General features: G+C 44.0%; 1 protein-coding gene across 1 annotated transcript in view; it reads left to right on the top strand.

The window, feature by feature from the left end:
• The window catches only part of NTN3 (netrin 3), a 215,093-nt gene that overhangs the window by 40,889 nt on the left and 151,627 nt on the right, over positions 1–22,577 (top strand). The window contains exon 2 of the mRNA XM_029577178.1: positions 2,671–3,673. Coding sequence (XP_029433038.1) covers positions 2,704–3,673 — 970 coding nt within the window. The 5' untranslated portion in view covers positions 2,671–2,703. The remainder of the gene's footprint in view (positions 1–2,670; positions 3,674–22,577) is intronic.

Below are 22,577 nucleotides of genomic sequence, written 5' to 3'. Positions count from 1 at the left end.
AGAGTTTGGGCAAGTCTCTTCACCTTCCATAGCCGCAGGTACCAACAAATTATAAGCCCTCCAGGGCAAGGACCTATGTACTGTACCTAAATTGTTACAGTGCAACATCCATGAACTGCTTTGGGAGCAAAAAAGTGTTGTATAAATGCTGGTATTTATTTATTTAAAAATGTATACCTGCTCAAGCTACAATACTCATGTGTGTGGGAGAGTGAGAGGGAACATATGAGTATGTATGTGGGGGAGTGAGAGAAAGCATGTGTGTGCACAACTACCCTAGTTACTCTCTGTCTGTTAATCCATGACATTTTCAGTGCATCTGGAAATCAAAAGTTCCAAGGTATGGATAACAGGGAATTTTTTAAAATCCTTATTTTAATTGTTGGGTGTTATTTGATGTCTGCTTTGAAATATTTTATTGATGCTTGGAAGATTTTTATGAGTTTTTAATTATTGACTGTTATTCTAGTCATTAGTTTTTTTGAATTCTTTTTATTGGTATGGTTTTAGTAATTTTGTTTTATGAGGAATGGTAATGTTTCTGTTATTTTACATTGTTGCAGTGCCTACAGAATTTGGCTTGTGGCAGTTTCCAGTTCAGTTTTTGTCTGTAAATTTCCATTTATACTTTTATGGTCTCTTTATTCTGTAAATGAAGGTCTGTCTGTGTTTTGCATGTGTGACTGAAGTGAGTTATTCTGTTAGTGTGTAGTTTCTATGTAGGGATCCATAGCATCTTGGATTGTTCTGTTTTCCTAATGGGGGTTTACTATTTTAGGCTTGGTGTAATATTTATAGATTTAACTTTCATAGACAGGGTTGTTGCTTTAGAGTGCTGGAGTTAGTGCTGTTTTGATATAGACATTGTTTTTTCTCGTGGCTCTCTGAGGGTCATGCCCATGCCTAAGATGCATTACAGTAGGCCTAATGCCATATAGGTTCCAAGTATCTCTTGCTTTTTTGCAGGGTTTTCTGGGTAACACCTCAGCAGTGCATGTAAATATAATATACATATCGTAAGTGATATTTTTCCCTCAGAAGACTGTGCTTTGAATGTTGTTTTTCATGTAAAATCTGTTAATATAAATGCATAATTCTTAATTGTGTGTGAGGAGGGTGTGATGGGGAGGGAGGTGCAAGGCTGTAAAGTTTTCCTAGGGCCTCCAATACCCTTGCACTGGCCATGAACATTGCTGTACAAACATTGAACAGAGTCTCCCATATTGTGGTGTCATGTGTTGTGTGCACTACGACTACATGTCCCCCAGAGAAATCTAAGATCAGCCAACAAAGCTCTACTAACCATTCCCTCTGAAAAGACAGCAAAACTGACGCAAGTAAGAGAGAGAGCACTATCCCTAGCCGGTCCAATATTATGGAACACACTACCACTCGAAATAAGACTAATGAAAGATCTAAAACTCTTTAAAAAAAGCTTAAAAACATGGCTCTTCAAAAAAGCTTTTCACAATGAGAGTGGAGAGTAAGGAATACTAGCGGACAAGAAAGAGAATTCCGGCACACTGTTAAAAGTCAACAAATAGCAGTTATCCCTCCTTTATTATTTTTTCTCATACCTAAAGATTAATTTAAGAGTACAGTATTCTCATATGGATATCCTATTATTCATATAAATGGAACTTCCAATCCACAATCCAAATAGCGTATATTATTTGAATCATGTAACCGAAACTTTATTGGCACCTACTAGCTAATTTATAATCCTAACCAGACTTATTTATGTGCCTATCTGTAAACCGTTGTGATGGTATACTACTAAACAACGGTATAGAAAAGTTTTAAAATAAATAAATAAAAATAATGGGTGAGGGCGCAGTTTTTCACATGGCCTTAGGTGCCAAATTGCCTGGCTACAGTTCCGCAGCAGCCTTCCAATTTTAGTGTGCTTTAGTACATAGGTTCATAGATTGCAATAATGTATTGAAGATGGCTGGACTGTCTGATATCATTTTACCCTAATCAACTAGATAAGACCTCAACATTTTTGGGGTCTCTATTAGGAACTGAGGGGCCAGTTTTAAAAGGGATTAGGTGTCTAACTTTGGGAGCTAGACACCTAAATCCATCTCCTTGAAAACGGTCTACTGCAAGGTGCCTATATTTAGGGACCTATTGTCACTACAAACCTAAATTTAGGATCCTAAAATGTTGGTGGCTATGGTGGCAGAGTTAGGGTGAGGAAAATAAGTTAGGTGCTTAGCACTGATATTCAGCAACTAAGCAACTAACCCAGTGTTTCCAGACCCTCTCCTGGAGTCACACCTATCCAGTTAGGTTTTCAGCATTGCCACTATGAATATGCATGAGAGAGATTTGCATGCAATGGAGACCCAATGTATATAAATCAGTCTCATGTACATTCATTACAGATATCCTGAAAACCAGACTGGTTAGGTGTGCCTCCAGGAGAGGGTTGGGAAACACTGATCTAACCTAAAACTCTAATTCTATGCAAACGATTTTACAGGCCTAAATTTATGAAACATTATCAACTAAAAACTTAGGTGTCCAAATTCAGCGGAAAATCTCCCTAAAACTTAGGTACCTAATTAAAGCGCTGAGCATTTTTTGAAAATTGACCCTGAGCCCTCTGAATTCATTTCACTTCTTTGAAACTATGATTGTATTTTTGTCCTCTCTTTATTATAGACTTTTCTTCATTGTCTTAAGAAATCTCAGTTGATGAAGATGGATCCCTTTACTTCCTGGTGTCTGCTCCTCACAGTTTGCATTTTCGGGGTCACCGAGACCATCAATCCCTTTGCTGTGCAGCAGACTACCCCGGACCCTTGCTACGATGAAAACAATGTCCCTCGTCACTGCATTCCAGAGTTTGTCAATGCTGCCTTCAGCAAAGAGGTGCAGGTCTCCAGCACCTGCGGAAAGCCACCCAGCCGCCACTGCGATGCCTCAGACCCTCGGAGGTCTCACCCAGCCAGTTACCTCACCGATCTCAACACAGCTAACAACATGACTTGCTGGAAGTCAGAGATCCTCCACAACTCCCCACAAAACATTACACTCACGCTGTCCCTGGCGAAAAAGTTTGAGATAATCTACGTCAGTCTACAGTTTTGCTCACCAAGGCCAGAATCGGTTGCCGTTTTCAAGTCAATGGATTATGGAAAGACATGGGTCCCCTACCAGTATTACTCCTCCCAGTGCCGTAAGATCTATGGGAAACCCAACAAGGCCACTGTCATCAAACAGAATGAGCAAGAGGCGCTCTGCACTGATGGACACACAGACGTATACCCGCTGACTGGGGGGCTTATTGCCTTCAGTACACTTGACGGGCGCCCCTCTGCTCAAGACTTTGACAACAGCCCTGTACTTCAGGACTGGGTGACAGCCACAGATATCAGGGTTATTTTCAGTCGCCCTCATTTGTTCAGAGAATTGGCGGGAAGGGACAATGAGGAAGAGGATGGTGTAATCTCATCTTCATACTACTACGCTGTGGGTGAGTTCCAAGTGGGCGGGCGCTGCAAGTGCAATGGGCATGCCTCACGCTGCGTGAAGGACAAAGAAGGCAAGCTGGTTTGTGACTGCAAGCATAACACAGAAGGGCCAGAGTGCGACCGCTGCAAGCCCTTCCACTATGACCGACCGTGGCAAAGGGCCAATTCCCGGGAGGCCAACGAGTGCTTAGGTAAGCCATCACTCTGATTTCCTGTCAAGAGCTGTGATGGGAACAATTTTCACTTTTGATTCATCTCACCTCATTTTTCACTGCAAAGCTTGTATGAAAATGAATGCATTTTATGGTAGAATTTGACTTTTCATCCTCAGTTCCCCTATCCCTTCCACAACTCACACATACCTTTCACTTTGGGGATAGTTAACTTGATTATGATTCCGTTTATATCCATGTCTGTATACCCCAAACTACAGTAGATCTGATTCTCCTAACCGAATGAAATTGGATGCGAATTCAATTCTCTGTGACCTGGACCTGATTTTGACACAGTTCTGGTGACTGCAGAGCTGGAAAGTTATATTTTGGCTATCCACTCAAGAAACATCACTGACGTTTGGAATATGTTTTAGTGAGTTTTCCATATGACTCAACTTGCAGAACATCTAATTACATTCGGAGAAGAGCCATAAAGAATCTGGTTGTAAAAAATCAACACCTTCTCTCCCTCTCTTCCCCCCACCTCCCTATACTCCTATTACCTCTCAAATACCAGTTCAAGGAAGCTCTGCATCTAACCCAAAATGGTTCATGCACTGTTACTTTAATGTCTTCTGTCTCTAATCCAAAGCTCAATGGGTTTGAATTCTATAGGAACAGAGAACTATTGTAAAACTGATTTTGCATACTAAGAGCCAGATTTAGTTTTTTAACAAAAGAGAAAGAAAAAAAGTGCAAATATACAAGTAAGTTTGCACAGTTTTGAAATCCCACATAATTTGTCTGTAAATTTGATTTTCTGCAATTCCAAGAAGGGGAAAAATGCACATAAAAATTGTTATAAGGAAAAGCAAATGCAAAAACCACAGTCCATCATGCATTCCAAAGTGCTGAATTTAAGAACTGGGTTCTATCATGCTTTTTTTGCACAAAACTTCAATGATATGATATTGTTTTCTGTGAAAATCGCATTCTTTCTGAAGTTTCAGGGAATTAAATCATTGGGTAAAAGATTGTGCTGTCAAATATCGTGCAAGCAAACGGAGTTCCAGGTGTTTTGCACCTTTTTTGTGCCCTAAGTTTGTCAAAAACTTAAATGGAGCCCTAAATTCCACATAATTTCTGTTCTATGTAAACCGCTAAATGTAGCGATAGTTACTGTTCCTTGTAAACCGGGGTGATATGTATATTATGCAGGAACCTCCGGTATATAAATAAATAAATAATTGTTGAGGATGATATTCAGTCACTGTCAGGATAACAAAATTGTGGAGAGATTTATCAAGCTGTGATTTATTATTGCAGGAGGGGTGAAATATTGCAGGGGGCATCCCCACGATATTTACCCCTCCTGACAAAATATCTCAGAACAAATGTACCTCAAGCAAAACCCCCTTCTTTCAAATAACCCCCCACCCCCCAACAGCAACCCCTACCCCCTCCCAGTCATTTGAAAAAAATCCCTGGGGTCTAGTGGTCTCAAGCCCCATCACCCACCCCTCCTATCAGAAAAAAAAGACCCTGGTGATTTGGGGGGGGTGTAACCTGACCTCCTCCAGAACCTCCCCAACCTCACAGAAGGCTTGTTGGAGTATAGTGGGGATCCAGAGCACCCCCTAGCTCTGGTCCCAGTTCTTGCAAAATCGTGCCAGCCAGTCATTGTCCCTAATGCGGCTTCGTGAATGTAGGCCTTAGCTGGATACATTTATCCAGCTAACTTTGGAGGTATATTCAATAGTGCAGTTACACTATTGAATATAGCTGGCTATCTCAAAGTTAGCCGGCTAACTTAAGGCCAGCTCTTGGACTGATCAGACTTAGCCAGCTAAGTTACCCGGCTAACTCTGAATATTGGAGTTGCCGCCTAACTCAACTCCTTCCAGTTACGCCCCCGAAACGTCCCTAATTTATCTGGCTAAATTCTAGCCCGCTAACTTATTAGCCGGCTAGTGTTTAGCTGGATAGCTGTCCAAATCTTCATTTAGCCAGAAAACCTTTGAGTTATCAGGCTTCATGCTTTTGAATATAGACCTCGTTATATCCAAAGTAAAAGTTCCTCCTTGGGTGAGGTTTTTTCAGGAGTAATGTGGGCTTGCTCTCTGTTCTCTTTGTTTTGTGATTTATGAGCAGCAATAGTCCAGTGCAAGTACTGTGTATTCCAGACAAAGTCCAGAAAGGGGGAAATTAAAAAATATATATGTACTGCTTTATTGCCTTTTTTTTTTTTTTTTGCCTGTCAGCTTCTTTTTGTTTGCCCTTCCAGTTCAATTGGCATCGGCTCTTACTGAGGGGCTCCAGCACCATGAGCCATCGTTTACCATGCCCAAGATATTTAGCCTATTTTTAAACGTCTCCCACCTTTCTGTTTAGCCCCAGCCATCCCAGAGATATTTGGCCAGGAGCTGCTAATCACCTCTCGCTCTGGAATCAGGTGCCCATGCATCCTGGAGCCTGGACCCCAGTAGGTGTTGCTTTTGCATCCTCTCTCCCGGAGCCTGCGAATGCTGCTGGCTCAAGAAGCGGCAGCCAGGCTTGCAATTTACCTCAAGTCTACAAGCTACCATTGAGCCATTGGGCCCAGTGCGTTGATTTATTTTTTTTTAATTGCACTTGCAACAGGTTACCAGGCTTGCTATCTGCAAGAAAGTGATGCACGGCCCAGGACTATCCTGTCAGTATGACTACCTGCAGAGGAGTAAGAGGAAGTGAGAGATTCTAGAGTGAATTTTCAATAGGATGCCTAACTGGCAAAGTATTAGGTGTACTTTTCAGCCTGCACAAACCCAGCCAGTTTTCAAATGCAAGATTCCATCTTTAGCATACGCACTAAATGTAGATTTAGCAACATTTTCGCTTTTGTGGCTAAAAGTATGATGGTATGCTTGCTCACTGCTAAACAGTGACATAAACTGTGTGTGTTAGTGGCACGTCCTCATATTTTTCAAACTTAAAGGTACGTGTGCACTTTCCAACCACACTCCCGCCATGCTCTCCCTCCTTCTCCCCACAACACCTCTTTTTAATAGAGCTGAAAGCCCAAGCATTGTCAAGGTACCCAGATTGCAGCATATCTACCCACATACTACCTTACTGTGCATGGATAAAAACCAGGGGCGGATTGGCCTATCGGGGGATCGAGCATCCCCCGGTGGGCCGGTCGCGCTAGTCACATGGTCTGCTGATCGCGGCCGTCACAGAGCCACGCTCGGCAGACCACGTGATATCTCCTGGGCTGGCCTGAGACGCGAATCCCCGGGCCGGTCTTCATTGGGAATCCGCCGCTGATAAAAACCAACTAAACTTTTGAAACTGTACTCGCCGTGATTAACTGGCATTTTCTCAAATCTTAGATAATTGAAGTAACTAACTATAGAGCCAAATTTTCAAAAGCATTTACATGCTTAAAACTGGGTTTTACAGCTGTAAATGCACTTTAACCGTGTAAGTGGGCTTTTGTAAATTGCCACAATACAGTATGTGCCATTGAATTGTCAGTAGATTTTTACCCACATGCACTTAACACGGGTAAATGTCTTTTGAAAATCGCTACAATAGAATGCTACTTTTACATTTTCCTTTGAAAATTACCCTGTATGTCAAAATCACAGGACCTATCACAACTGAAATCACTCTAGAATAGCAATTTTTAGGCTTCATGCTATACAGCTAAAGCATTTCTGATGTTCAGATTATGCACAATTAGATCTAACAGTGGGCTGCTGGTGATTGTCTTCCTGTGCCTTCACGATGGGACCCAGATCTTAGAGGCAGGGAGGATTATAGCATGTTTATTTGGCCACCTCATGGTGCCCTATAATTGCGCTAAGAGATGCCTCATACACCCTTGAGATCTGGAAAACAGCTGAACCAAATCTTTGCGAATGAACATAATGGCTTAGTAATTGTTGTTATACTTTATCCAGAGCCTATGAATTGTTATTAGATTTGCCCAGCAGCCAAAAGTGGCATTCTGACTGAAGTGAAGCGTTCGTGCACAACGTGAGTCTTGTGCAGGAGTAATGCTAGGAGTTCACTGTTACAGCGATGGCTTTCTGAAGGTTTAACGGCACTAGGATGACGATCTCATGATTAGGCTTCTGTTGTTAGGAGTTTATACATTGTAAATTTAGCTGTCTATTTTCCAGCTCGTTAGGGATCTACATTGTTTTTCAGTATTTTCGAGGCACAGCTATGGGAGCATGTATGCATTTAATTCTGGCAGAATTAAATGCATACATGCGTGCAACTGAAGAGTCGTCAGGGTAGAAAAGGCACAGCCACAGAGGGGAGGACCAAGGCAGGCAAGGAAAGTGGTGTTTTACCAGTGGTTTTGTTTACCCAATAAACACCAAATGTGTTTGTTTATTTTGCATTGGGAGTGTTTTGTAACGCGCCTGGAGGCATTTAAGAAGCACCTGAAGACCTTTCTTTTCAAAGAAGGGTTTGGCACATTATAAGCCCTAACTGGCATGTCTCCTGCTGCATTGCTGATGAAGCTGTTGGTCGATTGTGTGTTTCCGTTGTGCATCCTACTTAGCAGCTGTTTAAGCAACTGATCCGCTATTATGGCTCTCAATGGAACATTATGTCTTGTTTGTTGGATTGCAAATGCAATCGTTTTTATGTGAGGGGGGGATCATGCTTTGTAAATAAATAAATAAACCCTAAAATCAGAAGCCATACATAATAATTTCAGAATTTACAAGTGTGAATGCGGGAATTCTTCCATTCTCTTCTCCAGCCCCATCTCACCCCCTCGCCAGTGTTATTGGTTCTGCTGGTAGAAATCATCCAGGCTGTCAAGAAAAACGTCCGCTTTCCTGGAACTTTATCCTTCATCTCCTCCTCCCATTCTGTGTCCACCTTTTCAAACTGGCTTATCCCCTATTCTTTCAACATTACAGTTGTAGCTCCCCTTTTTAAAAATCGATCAAGCCACACAATATCTTGCTCTAATAACCGTCTCGTCGCCATTCCTTTCTTGGTAAAGCATAAGAGAAAATGCTTTTTTTTTTTTTAAATAAATTGCATTGGTTAAGGGGTCTGAACCTGCTTTCGCTCCCTCACAACTTTCGAACGGTAGTGCAGGCGCTATCACTGACTGCGCTAGATTACCGTAATGCATTGCATGTTGGCCTGCCTGATTCTTCAGTTAAACCACTGCAACTGCTGTACAACCCAGCAGCTAGACTTCTTACTAGGCCAGGCAGAAATGACCATAGCTCACCTATTCTTGTTCGTCTTCCTTGGTTACCAGATTAAGGGAGAATCAAGAACAAAGTTGCCATGTTGACCCCCCAAACTGCTAACTTTAAAAACACTGCCATGGGCATTACGAGCCAATAAGAACTCTGAGGTCCTCACAGAGGGCATCATTAGATATTCCTCCCATTAAACAGGCAAGGCCAGTAGAGATCGTGCCTTCTCTATTGTAGCACCCCTGCCTTTGGAATTCTCGTCCTCAGGAACTCAGGGCGATTGGGTGCCCAAAGCTGTTTAAATCTGCACGGAAAACACACTTTTCTAAGCAGGCTTTTTACTCATTTTAAATTGAATCACATCTTTTAGCATGAATTTTTATTGCGCCTGTTCTAATTTTAAATCCTTCAAGCAATTGAGTTTTACCATGAAGATTTTATACGATGCAGAAGTAATATATTATCATGGTCGATTTAATTCGTGATGTTTATCTGTTTTTATATGTTCATGCTGGATTGTGTGTGTTTGAGCAGTGAACTGTTTCAGGCTAAAGTATTAGCGGCCTATAAGTGCAAATAAATAAATAAATGGTCTTCCTCTCTCTCATCTTTCTGAGACAGTTCTCATGCAAAAATGGTCAGGGTGCTATTTTTCAAACGTTTCGCTTTGGTGCAAAGTCCATGGGCACTTTTTTTTTTTTTTTACATGCGAACCTTGCATCGGATTTCAGATACACGCAAAGTATTTTTAGCTGGATTGAGGGATGGCAGTTTTCAGAGTTTACTCAGAAATGTCTTTGATTGTCATCTTAATGATTTCGAAGGATGTGGGGAAAACTGGCCAGGGAAAGCTCCCAGCTGGTTCGGTGAACCTGTGTGAAATTCTGTTGGTTCCTTGAATTCCACAGCACAGTTCAGCGGATCTCCAGGTAAACTGCAAATTTCTTCTGGCTTCACTCCAAAGTGAGCGTGCCTGTACTGCGGGGTACATGGTTAACACATGGACAAAAAGATTGAATTAGTAGAAGTTTGAAAACTTGTGAGTAAGGGCGCCAACTATCAATCTTATTAATAAGGAAGGAGAGTTTGCAGGGGGGGAGGGTAAGTGGCAGGAAAGTTGGAGTCCTGGGGAGAAAAAGCACTTTTCCAGTAACTTGGAAACTAAATGGAAGAGAGGAGCTAAAACATGAAAATATAGAAAGCATCATATTTTGCGGTTGATCCCTGCCACAATCTGTCTTCTTCTATACAAATTTCTAAACTCGGCTAATTCTGTTCCGCCTTTTAGATTGTTCAGTTTAAAGTACTTTTCCGAGAAGTTCTCACAGCAAAGCCTACAAGGGGACCAGTTTCCTTGGATCTGTAAAGAGAATATCTCTGGTACATATGCAGAATATGCTTAACTGTAGCTACACAGAAAAATAAGAATGCATGTATTGATTGGACATGTGGATAATATATACATGCAAAAAAGTTTGAATTAGCTCAGTTTTAAAACTTGTGAGCACCAGTATCAGTTATCAAGGCTTCAATCTTAGCAGCAGATTTAATGAAAAAGTATAGCCCTGCGAATTATCAAATCTGCTGAAAACTGTGTCAAAATACCTTCAAGGTTTGACAGATTTACCAGTGGAAATCTGGTGAATGTCAGAATCCAGCAAACTCAGACCAAATGGCGAGTTTATGTGGTTTTAAAGTTCAATAGCAAAAATGTTGCGTATCTCTTAATATTTTCTTCTTTGTGGTACTCATGGCTCTTAATGTCTGCTAGCTCTTCTCAGCCTCCAGACAGACCTTCTGATAGCTGACCTTATAACACCTTGTGCAGTGTAGCTGGCTGCCCTCTTACTTTCTCTCTCTGATTGCTTCTGTCTTGTTTCATATTGTGAGTTGTCATCCATATCCACCCATGGACCTCTATTCTATGGTGAATGCCAAGGCTTTCTCTTGGGCAGCTCATTTCATCTTCCAGTCTTGGACTTTGCTGTACAACTTTTTTTTTAGCGACTTGGGTTAAAAAAAAAAAAAAAGCAGATTCATGATCTATTTGCCTTGAATAAATGTACTCATGGCTTTATTTCCGCTCATTGTAATTGAATGTCTCTAAAACAGATGTGAAACTTTTGCAAAGGAGGGGGACATCTACAGTTCTGTAACCCATCTTGCTTCTTGGCTTTGATTCTCACGTGCCTTTTCAGTCCCTAAGCTTGGTCTCAACTTTGAACCAGAATTATTTCTCATGTTTCACCTCTAATATTTGCAAATCTGCTTTTCATCATCTCTGTGATAATGCTTGCATCCACTACTTTCTTAAATCTGTTTCAATGATATTCTTCTTTGTGATTATTTTAATTCTTTTCTGTGGCCTCCCCAAGCTCCAGTCTCTTGTCTTTATCATATCAAAAAGAACATAAGATTTGCCTTACTTGGTCAGATCAAACAATGGCAAATCCAAGTCACAAGCACCTGGCAGGATACCAGAAGGTCGATAGATTCCATGCTGCTTATCCCAGGGATCCCCAAGTCCACCTTAATATTGGTTTATGGACTTTTTTCCAGGAGCTTGTCCAAACCCTTTTTAAGCCATCTTCCACCATATTCTCTGGCAACAAATTCCAGAGTTTAATTACCGTGATGTCTTAAATGTATCTGCAGTAGCTTCTTTGAATGTCCCTAGTCTTTATTTTTTCAAAAGGTAAACTGATTTGGGTTGGACCGTTCCACTCCACTTATTATTTTATAGACCTCTATCATATCTCCCTGCAGCCGTTGCACTGCCCCCGCCTTGCCCTTGATTCCTACCTCGTCCACACACTTCTCAGGGCTGCAAGCAGCATGCACTGCTTGCGACCTGATGAATCTCTACTCCTCTTTGCTGCGAACAGGGATCATATGGCTGCTCTTTGGCACCCCCTAAGGGTCAGCGCCATAGTCGACTGCCTTGTTTGCCTAATGGCCGCACCGACCCTGGTGGGGGTGGTGTGTATGTACAAGGATGTGTGTATATGAGAGGCTGTATATGTATACATGAGAGGATATGTGTGTGTGTATGTGAATATATGAGAAGAATGTGTGTGTGTATGTGAATATATGAGAAGAATGTGTGTGTGTATGTGAATATATGAGAAGAATGTGTGTGTGTGTATGTGAATATATGAGAGGGTTTTTGTGTGTGTATAATTATTGTATGTGTGTGTCTATGAGGGAGAGTGCCTGTGCACATGTGTGGCATGAGTGAGAATACCTCTATATATGTGTGTGAGAGAGGTTAAAGTTTGTGCACCCTCCTCCAATCTATGACAGTCTCAGGAGGACTAGAAATCTAAAGTTCACAGGTATGGAGAGTAGGAGTTTTGGGGAATTGTTTTTTATCCGTGTTAGTTTTAATTATTGGATGTGTATCTGCTGTTTTTAAATATTTTATTAGTGTTTGGTAATATTTAAAAAAAAATTTTTACAAGTTTTTAATTGGCTGAATTTATCAGCATATTTTGACATTCTTTTTATTGGTATATTCAATGTTTAAATTTCTTGATTGTGTTTCCATTGCTTATAGAGTTTGACTTCTAGTGATTTCCAGTTCAGTTTTTGTCTGCATGCTTCAATTTATATTTTATGATCTCTTTATTCTGTATTTGATGCAAGTTTATTTGTGTTTTGCTTGTGTGAGTGAGGCTTTAGGTATTCTGCTATCACGGAGTTTCTGATAGGGATTTACAACAACCTGGCTTTAACCTGTTTCCCTAATAGGAGGTGTATTGGTGTTTAGGGCCTGGTGTAATATTTGCAGTATGGCTTTTACATAGGTTGAGTGCTGGCAATTATAATATGGAAAGCTTACTATATTGTAATTCAGTTTATTCCTGGCTTTCTGTGAGCCAAGTCCACACCCAATACACTTTACCAGAGGCCTAATACCATATGGGATCCAGTAAATCGCCTTGATTACTATGAGAAAGGTAGTTTATTAAGTCTTAAACATTTATTATTGAAAGAGTCTCTTTTTTGCAGTGTATGCAGATATGATATATATATGTTGTAAGTGATATTTCTACTTCAGAAGATTGTTCTTTGAATGTGTATTTTCCATATCCAATTTGCCTTTTTAGGTTGGGGACGTTACTACATTTTAAAATGGAAAAGAATGCATAAGTTTTAATTATGTGGGGAGGCGAGGGAAGAGGGAATGAAAGGCTGTAAGGTTTGTCTAGGGCATCTAATACCCTTGTACAGACCTAAGAGAGCGTGTGTCACACACGCGCAGACTCCCACCATTCCCCTACCTCTCACACCCCCAGAGGGCAGATCCTGGAGAAAGGTGGGAGGCAGGCAGGGCCGGTGCAAGGGTACTGGGCACTCTAGGTGACCCTTGCGCTGCCGCGACACCCCCCCCCCCTACCTGTTTCGGCACCCACTGTGTGTTTCTCAGGGCGCCGAGCTGTAGGGGGCGCCAAAGAGCAGCCACGTGGTGCCGCAAGTGGGGCCTATCCCACTTGCGGCAAAGAGAAATAGAGACTGTGTGCGCACAGTCGGCGCCGAAACAGGTATGGGGGGGCGGGGGCGCAACACTGTGTGCTTCTCAGGGCCGCGAGCGTGCTGCCCTGAGAAGCACACAGTCGCTATTTCTCTTTGCCGCGAGTAGAGATGTGCATTCATTTTTGCCGAATTGGAAAATTTCAACGAAATTGTCCAATTCAGCATGGATCAGAGGACCCGAAAAACGATCGGGCTTTCCCCGAAATTTTAGGGAAAAATCATTTTTTGGGTTGGGGGGGGAGGGGCACATTTATTTTAAAAAAAAAACCCAAACCCACCCAACCCTTCAAATTTACTTAATGACAACCTCCCCTCCCCACCATCCATTTGTTTCGCCAAAAAAAACCCAACCTGTTGGAAAACAGTTTTCCAAGAAGCCCCCAACCCGATAGCTAAGACCGACACACATCTCTAGCCGCGAGCGGGATAGGCCCCGCTTGTAGCACCACGTGGCTGCTCTTCGGTGCCCCCTACGGCTCGGTGCCCTAGGCGACCGCCGAAGTTTGCCTAATGGACTCACCGGCCCTGGAGGCAGGCAATAGGGAATGGAGGCAGGGCTGCCAAAGGCCACCCTGCCCCATTAAACATTTCTCTGGCGCCCCCTAGTGCGGATGCCGAAGACTGAGAACAAAAAAAATAACAGGCCCAAAAACTGAGTGGTTAGAGCAGTGAGCTGCAAACAAGGGAAGCCAGGGTTCAAATCCTATTGCCATTCCTTGTGGCCTTGGGCAAGTCACTTAACCCTCCATTGCCTTCCCCCTGCCCTGGCCCTCGGTGATTTCACCTGCACCGGGCCATGGGGGGGGGGGGGGGGCGCCATTTCATCCTTCACCTCAGGCAGCAGATTGCCTTGAGCTGCCCCCGTTCTCCATGGTGGGCCTTCTAGTCTCAGTCCCTCTCCTCCTGTTCCCACAGTCCCCAGGTCAACACCACCGAGTTTCCTGAATCTGATGTGGGAGGAAACGAGAGGGCAGGGACTGGAGAAGGCAGCTGCGGGGGAGGGGGGAGCACTGGAAAGGGGGTTGGAGCAGGACACCCTGCGATCCCAGGACTGAGGGGAAGAGGTGGAGGAACGATGGCGCACAGGTAGGCCGGTAGGATGAGTAGGGTGAGATGCACAGTACCAGAAAGATTTACTGCCAGTGTGGGACTCCCATAGAAGCTGAGCAGAGAAATCCCCTACACTGTCGCTGAGCCAGGAACTCTGGCCGAGTATCAGAGCAGGGCAAGGGGCAGCTGCCCTGCTACATAAAGCCTGCCTGTTTCTGCCACTTTCCATCTCTTCCCGCTGTTTGCTGCTGCAATGTGCTGCTCTGTAAGTTTGCAGTTGGCTGCATGGGAGACCACAGGGGAAGCAAGTGGTGAACAGAGAACTGGATGGCCCTCAAGTGCACTGGAAGCAGTCAGATACCAATGCAGCTCCTGCCACCAGTGACGGATTTGGAATTCTGGCAGCCCTGGGCAGTGTTGGTGCTGCGCCCCCCCCCCCCCCCCCTCACCCGAGGTTGGACATCAGGCACCAGAAGGGCTATGGCACAGTCCCCTAGTTTCCTGTGGCAGCTCAAGGGTAGATCCTATGGCATAAACTAAAAGATTCTGAAGCGATTGTCAAACTGGCAAACATTTCCCCCTTTTATATTACATTACAAAAATAAAGTCGCTTTTACACTCTAATGATTAGCGTCATTTATTTTATTTTTGTATTGGGTGTAGAAACATGATCTCAGATTTCAATACAGGGAGGAAATTCAGGAATGGGGTGAGGAGAAAGGGGAGGAGTGTGATAATGAAATAGAACTAGGGAGGAAGAGGATGGGAGATGGGGAAGATGAGGAATTTTGGATGGGGGGTCAAGGAGGGAGAGAGGGACGTTCTCGAATTGAGGAAGGGGGGAGGAGGGAGTGGGTTCCAGGATTTGGGGAGAAGAGAAGGTTCTAGGATCTGGGAGAGAGAATCCAAGATCAACGAAGGAAGGATTTGACTTGCAGTTGGGTGGGGAGGAGAGGAGGGAGGTGTCCCTACCATGCTCTGGCCCTGCCCCTCCTTGTATCCCCTAATATCCTACCCAATATGCACTTGGCACCAATCCCTTCTCTCTCGTACACACAAACTCTGTCCCTACCCTTGTTCCCCTCCCTCTCACACACAGACATACACCCCCAGCCAATCCCCCTCTCATATCCCAGCCTCTCTTCCCACCCTCTAATGATCTCTACTCAGCCTCTCCCGATCTCCCCAAAACTTTGCTTTGTCTGCTGCAGGCTCTCCTGTTCCAGGCTGCATGCCTGGACCCTCCCGTCCAGGCATGCAGCCTGGACGGGAGGGTCTGGATCTCTGCTGAGTGAGATTCAGCACTGCTGATATGCAACAAAACCTTCAGCCAGCCTGCTTCCCACCCCCCACTCCCCACCCCCACAGTTTTCTGCTGCCCTGGGCACGTGCCTATTGGCTAATCCAGGCCCGACTGCCATTTCAAATCTCCCCCCATTTTACCAGTGCTGCTCTTTGCTGCCTGCCTGTCTCCAAAGAGTCTGTATCCTGGGTAAAACATGCTGCTTCTTGGGAGAAGCACCGGTCTGGGTGAGAAAATATCATCCCTGGCTGCGTGCATGCTCTGTGTGGGGCCAAAACTGCCTCTGGTGCTTTTCTTTCTCTGGGCTAGGCCCAGGTCGGTGAGGAGTGCAGGGGAGAAGAGGCTGCTGGCCTGGGGGGGGAGGGGGGGGGGAGGCAGAGCGCTGCTGCTGTTCTTCCTCCAGGTCCCCAAGCCTTGGGACTGGGAGAGGTCAGCAGGGGCTGTAGTTAGGAGGCCGCTCACTCAGGTCAGTCTGGACAGGCTAGTCCAGTCCTGGTATTGCCCCATTGCTTGCATGGAGAAGTGGTCTCTACTGTTCTTAGATTCCCCCAGAATTACAACTGAGCATGTAATAGGGCAAAAGCAGGACTTGATCAGCCTTGTTGAGTTGACCTGGCTCAGGTGGCAATCCTCTTCGGTGACACTTCTCCAGATGACCCCTGCAGCCCCAAAAGAGCAATACAGGAGACAGGCATGATGCCTGGACTTTTATTGCCAGCAGGGTAATGGCAGGGGGACGGCAGTGTTGGGGAGTGGTAATGAATTTATCTTTCCAGGGTTTCACTGCGGAGTCTGGATCATTGAGGTTTCTGTCTCAGTTTTTTGACTACACATTTTTAGTTCTAATCTGTGGTCCCTTATTCCGTAGTTGGTGAGGGTCCGTGTGTGTGTTGTGTGTGAGAGACCGAGGTGAGATGTTCTGATCAAGTGTAGTTTCTGTGTAAGGATCTATTGCTCTGTGGAGCTGCTCCTGCTCTTTGTTCCCCCACCATACAGGGGCATTGAATGGGACTTGAGGTAGAACTATTGACAGAAGACCCTCCCCACTGCACAAGCTGTCGTGCTGTGTACTGGACACATGAAAACATTTCTATTGGTCTCCCTGGTAAGTTTACTCTGTTCTGTTCTGTTTGTTAGCATCCTTTACTTTTGTAGATTCACAGTGTAAACTGTAGATTATGTTTTCTGGCAGTGGATAGTCCAAGCTGGTATGAGAAAGTGCTTGGTAGTGGACAGAGAATAAAGGCAGATAGAACTAAAAATCTCTGTAGAACTTCCTGGCCAGAGAGAGGCACCTAAATTCTTGCTACCTGTGAAACTGAGAAGACTTCTAAGCCTTATTTCTTCTGTAGTACTCTGAACTGGTAAAATCTTGTTATCAAACTTTCCTTTTGCAGTTTGTCATGTAAACTGTAGACAGTTTTATAGGGCAAGTGGATTGGTTGAGCTTGTATGAGACAGTTGTTTATTTTAGTTTAAAAAAAAAAAAAAGCTGTTAGAAATTCAAATGTGACTGACTGACTGATTTCCCTCCTCTCACCAGGCACCCCATTTTATGCTTTTCTTATATAGATTGCTTCCTGGGCAAATATTTATTTCTTGGCTGATCCACCAATTAGGTGAACTGTTGAACCTTTAACACTTTACTTAATTACAGTTTCTTATTGTTTAAGCCTGCCTACAAGCCACCTGGTTTAGTTCCTTCCTATTTTAAACTCTCTTCAGTCATGGCCTTGTTCACTTAACTCGGAACTTATTTGTTTTTGCTGTGTGTCTTGTCTGTCTGTTTGTCTTGAATAGATTGTAAGCTCCAAGGAGTAGGGGACTGTCTGTTATTTGACTCTGTACAGTGCTGTGTGCATCTGACGTGCTGTGCAAATGATTAATGATAGTGAATGGCAGTCACTTGCATTTGAAGGAACATACTGGGGTGATAGAAAGAAGTTAAAAGCAGAATGTTTATTTTATAATACAGAATCACTTCCAAGGGAAGGAAGTGGAATGACTCTATGGTAAGCACTTTAGGGAACAGCTGAGCCAGTCCTGGTTTTTCAAAGCAATCTGTGCAAAACTCAGACTGGAGTGGACAGGTCAGGGCTCCCTGGGCTGTTGAGAATCTGGAGCTGGAAATGAAAATTAAATGTGGAGCTGCCAGTTCTTGCGGGGAGTTTAGACCTGCCCCAGTTTGCATCTCTCAGTGCATTCTGGTATTTGTAGTCTCTGCTTCTACTGTTTGAAATCAGCACTGCATCAGGAAACGGTCTGTCAAAAAAATCTGGATGGGCCTAAAATCTCCCTCCGGGAATTGGCAGCTCAGAACAGTCTCTTTCTGTGCATACGTTATCCAGCCGCAAATAGACCAAAGAGTAATAATCCTGTGCAATCCAATATGAATGATAGGCACTATCAGGCCGATACAGAAAGAAACACGGGAGAGCGGGTGCTCCGTGTTGAGCGCTCGCTCTCCCGACACGCGCCTCTCCTGGGTGCGAGTCAGTATTTAAAGGAGGTGCTAGGGACAATAGCACCTAGCTCCTTAGCTCCTCCTTAGCTCCTCCTAGCTCCTCCTTAGCGGTAGAGGTGGCTGTCAGCGGGTCCGACAACCAATGCTCTATTTTACCAGCTTCGGTTTCCGAACCCACTGACAGCCATGGGTTAGGACAACAGACGTCGGTAAAATTGAGCGTCCGTTTTGCTAGCCACTGACCAGCGGGCAAATTTTATTTAAAGTTTGGTTCCTCCAACTTAATATCGCTAGGATATTAAGTCGGAGGGTGTACAGAAAAGCAGTATTTTACTTTCAGTATCCTGGGGACTAACTAATAGCTTCATCATGCATTTGCATGTGATGAGCGCTATTAGTTTTTTAGGGGGGGTTGGCTGCGCGTTTTTGACGTGCTAAACCCCTTACTGTATAAGGGGTAATAGATGCGTGTCGAAAACACGTGGCCAATTGCATGCTAAACGGTACGCACGGCTGAGCGCACCGTACTGTATCGGCCTGTATGTTGAATGAAAAATGATTTTTCGTAGTAACACAGCAAATGATATAAAATAGTGTGGTTGTCATGTTAGTCCACTTGAATACACTGAAATAAAGGTTAACAAAATAAAAATAAAAAATATGTAAGATGATACCTGTTTTATTGGACTAAATCCATTTCTTGAATCACTTTTAGAAGCTAATACTCCCTCAGATCAGAACAGAATCTATAAAAATGTGTCGCCTTATCTAATTCTTTTTTTTACTAGTTAACCTTTATTCCCATAAAGTAAATGATGGCAGGTAAATGGCAAAATGCCCCATTCAGCCTTCCTAGGGGGGGTGGAGTCAGGGGCGGGGTCAGTACAGTGTCAGTAAGAATTAAGATCTACTTGCAGCCCTGCTTAAAATCCATGATTTCTCCCAGGTAGCTCAGCAGCACTGCCCAGGAGTATGTTCTGCATCTTCTGGAGCCATGACCCTGCTGGACACCGGCAATGGCTGCGAAGCTGTGTTTAAAAAAGGATTGGATAAGTTCTTGGAGGAGAAGTCCATTACCTGCTATTAAGTTCACTTAGAGAATAGCCACTGCCATTAGCAATGGTTACATGGAATAGACTTAGTTTTTGGGTACTTGCCAGGTTCTTATGGCCTGGATTGGCCACTGTTGGAAACAGGATGCTGGGCTTGATGGACCCTTGGTCTGACCCAGTATGGCATTTTCTTATGTTCTTATGTTCTTAAGCAGGCGAGAAAGCTGCCCCCTACACGCCCGCTAGAAGTTCTCCATGACCACGCTACTTACAGAGAGATACCATCCCTTGAATAAACCTCTCGCTGGAATACATCACTCAACTCCAAAAGCAGAGGCCAAGTGCAATTCCCCCACCCCCGCATTTCTCCAAGGACCCATCTAGTGAACAGGCCCCGTTGTAGGGCCCAGTCACGGCAGTATTTCAGCGAGAAATGTGCTGGAAGGGGATCACACAAGCTCTCAGGTGCCTTTTGTTAGATAATTTCATGAAAGAGAATGTTTCACCAATTGGAGCAAAACTGGCGAGAGCGCCCCTTGATAAATGGCTGTGCGAGAACCCTTGATCAGGAAATGGTAGCCCACCACCCGTTTTGAGGCCGAGAGATGGTCGTGCCCCCCCTTGTCTCCATCTCAAGCACTCTTGCTTTCCAGGATGACCCTGGACTTGCTTCTTGCTCTCTCATCTAGCCCTAGGCAAGGGTTTAGCAGCTTCAAGTGGATTCGCTTCTCGGACTTCCCCCCCCCCCCCCCCCCCCCTTCACTGACATTTAACAATGGCATCTCCCCAGCCAGTGAGAACTGGCACACCAATTAGCAGCAATTAAGAAAAAGGGCTGACTGGCAATTCCGTTCACAGCAGGGTCTCCGCTTCCCGCAATATCATCAACAACCCATGAGTTTTTCACAGTTTATTTTTCAGCCCATGCCTGTTGCCAGGGCCGGTGCAAGGGTATTGGGTGCCCTAGGCGACCCTTGCATCCACCCCTCCCCCCCCCCCCCCCCCCCCCGGTTTCGGCTGCTTGCGGCCCTGAGAAGCACACAGTCTCTATTTCTCTTTGCCGCGAGTGGGATAGGCCCTGTTTGCGGCACCACGTGGCTGCTCTTCGGCGCCCCCTATGGCTCGGCGCCCTAGGCGACTGCCGAAGTTCGCCTAATGGACGTGCCGGCCCTGCCTGTTGCATATTTGGAGCATGGAGGAGTAGCCGACCAGTTAGTGCAGCAGACTGAAAACCAGGGAAGCCAGGGTTCATATCTTGATGATGCTCTTTGCAACCTTCGGCAAGTTATTTCACCCTCTGATACAAATTTAAGAGATGGACTATATGCACATAAATAGGCTTTTGAAAATTGCTACTTTTACAGACATAACTTCTTTGAAAATTCACTCCATAGGACTGAATTTTCAAAAGGTTTTACACATGTAAATGGTCTTTATGCATTTAAATGGGCTTTTGAAAGTTGCTATGATATATAGAAACATAGAAATATGATGGCAGAAAAAGACCATATGACTCATCTAGTCTGCCCATCCATCCAATTTATCTAGCCCTTACAATTCTTATCACTCCCTCAGGGATCTCCCTCCATTTATCTCATGCTTTCTTAAATTCAGATACAGTTTTTCCTCAACCACTTCCACCGAGAGGCCATTTCATGCATCCACTACCCTCTCTGTAAAGAAATATTTGCTAAGATTATTCCTGAGTATACTCCTTTCACTCTCATCCTATGACCCTTTGTTCTAGAGCCTCCTTTCCATTGATAAAGGCTCACCTCCCGTGCATGGAAACCTTTAAGATTTTTGAATGCCTCTATCAAATCTCCTCTATCTTGCCTTTCCTCTAGGGTAAACATGTTGATTTCTTTAAGTCTATAACCATATGCTTTAAAATGAAGACCACTGACCATTTTTGTAGCCACTTTCTGAACTGAATCCAACCGGTTTATATTCTTTTGAAGGTGCGGTCTCCAGAATTGTACACAGTGTTCCAAATGAGGTCTCACCAGGAATCTATACAGGGGCAATATCACCTCCCTTTTTCAGTTAATGATTCCTCTCCCTATGCAGCCAAGCATCTTTTTGGCGCTTGCCATCACTTTATCCACCTTTTTGGCCATCTTAGGATGATTTGATACACTCATCCCTAGATTCCGATCTTTTGTGCTTAGAAGAATTTTGTCTCCAATACTGTATCTCTAGCTTGGGTTTTTGAATCCTAAATGCATTACTTTGCATTTTTTAGTATTAAATCTGAACTGCCAGACTTCAGTAGATCCCTCCTCATGTTTTCCACACCTTCCTAGCCATCTACCCTGTTACAGAGTTTGGTATCATTGACAAAAAGACAAACCTTTCCCAACAATTCTTCTACTATGTCACTCACACTTCTAGTAACCTCCCCCCCCCCCCCCCCCCCGAGTAAAAATCCATTTACCTCTACCCTTTGTTGCCTCCTACTCAAGCCAGTTCCTAACCCAGTCAGTCCTTCTAGGTTCCATACCAAAGGCATTCAATTTATTTATAAGTCTTCTGTTCAGAACCGTGTCAAAGGCCTTACTGAAATCGAAGTACACTATGTCTAGTCTCTCCCTTGATCCAGCTCTCTGGTCACCTAACCAAAGAAATTGATCAGCTCTTTCTGTTAAGATTTACCTCTAATAAAATCATGATGTCTTGGATTATGCAATCCATTGGATTCCAGAAACTGCACGATCATCTATTTTAATAGCGATTCCAGTAATTTGCTCACCACAGAGGTCAGACTAACCAGCCTGCAGTTCCCATCCTCCTCCTTACTTCTGCTTTTGTGAACAGGAACCACATCTGCCCCTCTTCAGTCATCCAGAACTACTCCCGACTCTAAAGAAGAATTGAAATGGTGGAGCTGCCAGGATTTCTTTTAGTCCTCTCGGATGTATGCCATCCGGCCGCATTGCCTTAGCTCCTCACGAACACACTGTTCTGAAAATCAGTTGAGGTTTGCCTCACTTCCAAACTTATTTGGGTTTGCCTTCAGACCCTTCAACGAGAACACCGAACAAAAATATTTGTTACGCAATCTTACTTTTTCCTAATCAGCCTCTACATATATTACTCCCCTTCACCTCTGAATCTCACAATGCCACTTTTGCACTTCCTTCTATCAATAACCTATCTAAAAAAAAAGTCTGCTTGTATGTGTGTAATCCCTTTGAACATTCACTCCTCAGACTGTAAGGCCTCTGAGGACAAGGAAATGCCTACAGGGAGTTACCTGAATGTAACTCTCCTTGAGTTACCAAGGCAGACCCATGAATCAGGCAAATTTGTTCAA

Source organism: Rhinatrema bivittatum, chromosome 14, assembly GCF_901001135.1.
Source record: "Rhinatrema bivittatum chromosome 14, aRhiBiv1.1, whole genome shotgun sequence".
Lineage (NCBI taxonomy): Eukaryota > Metazoa > Chordata > Amphibia > Gymnophiona > Rhinatrematidae > Rhinatrema > Rhinatrema bivittatum.
The sequence above is the reverse complement of the archived record's forward strand: the minus strand, read 5'-3'. Positions and strand labels throughout refer to the sequence as shown.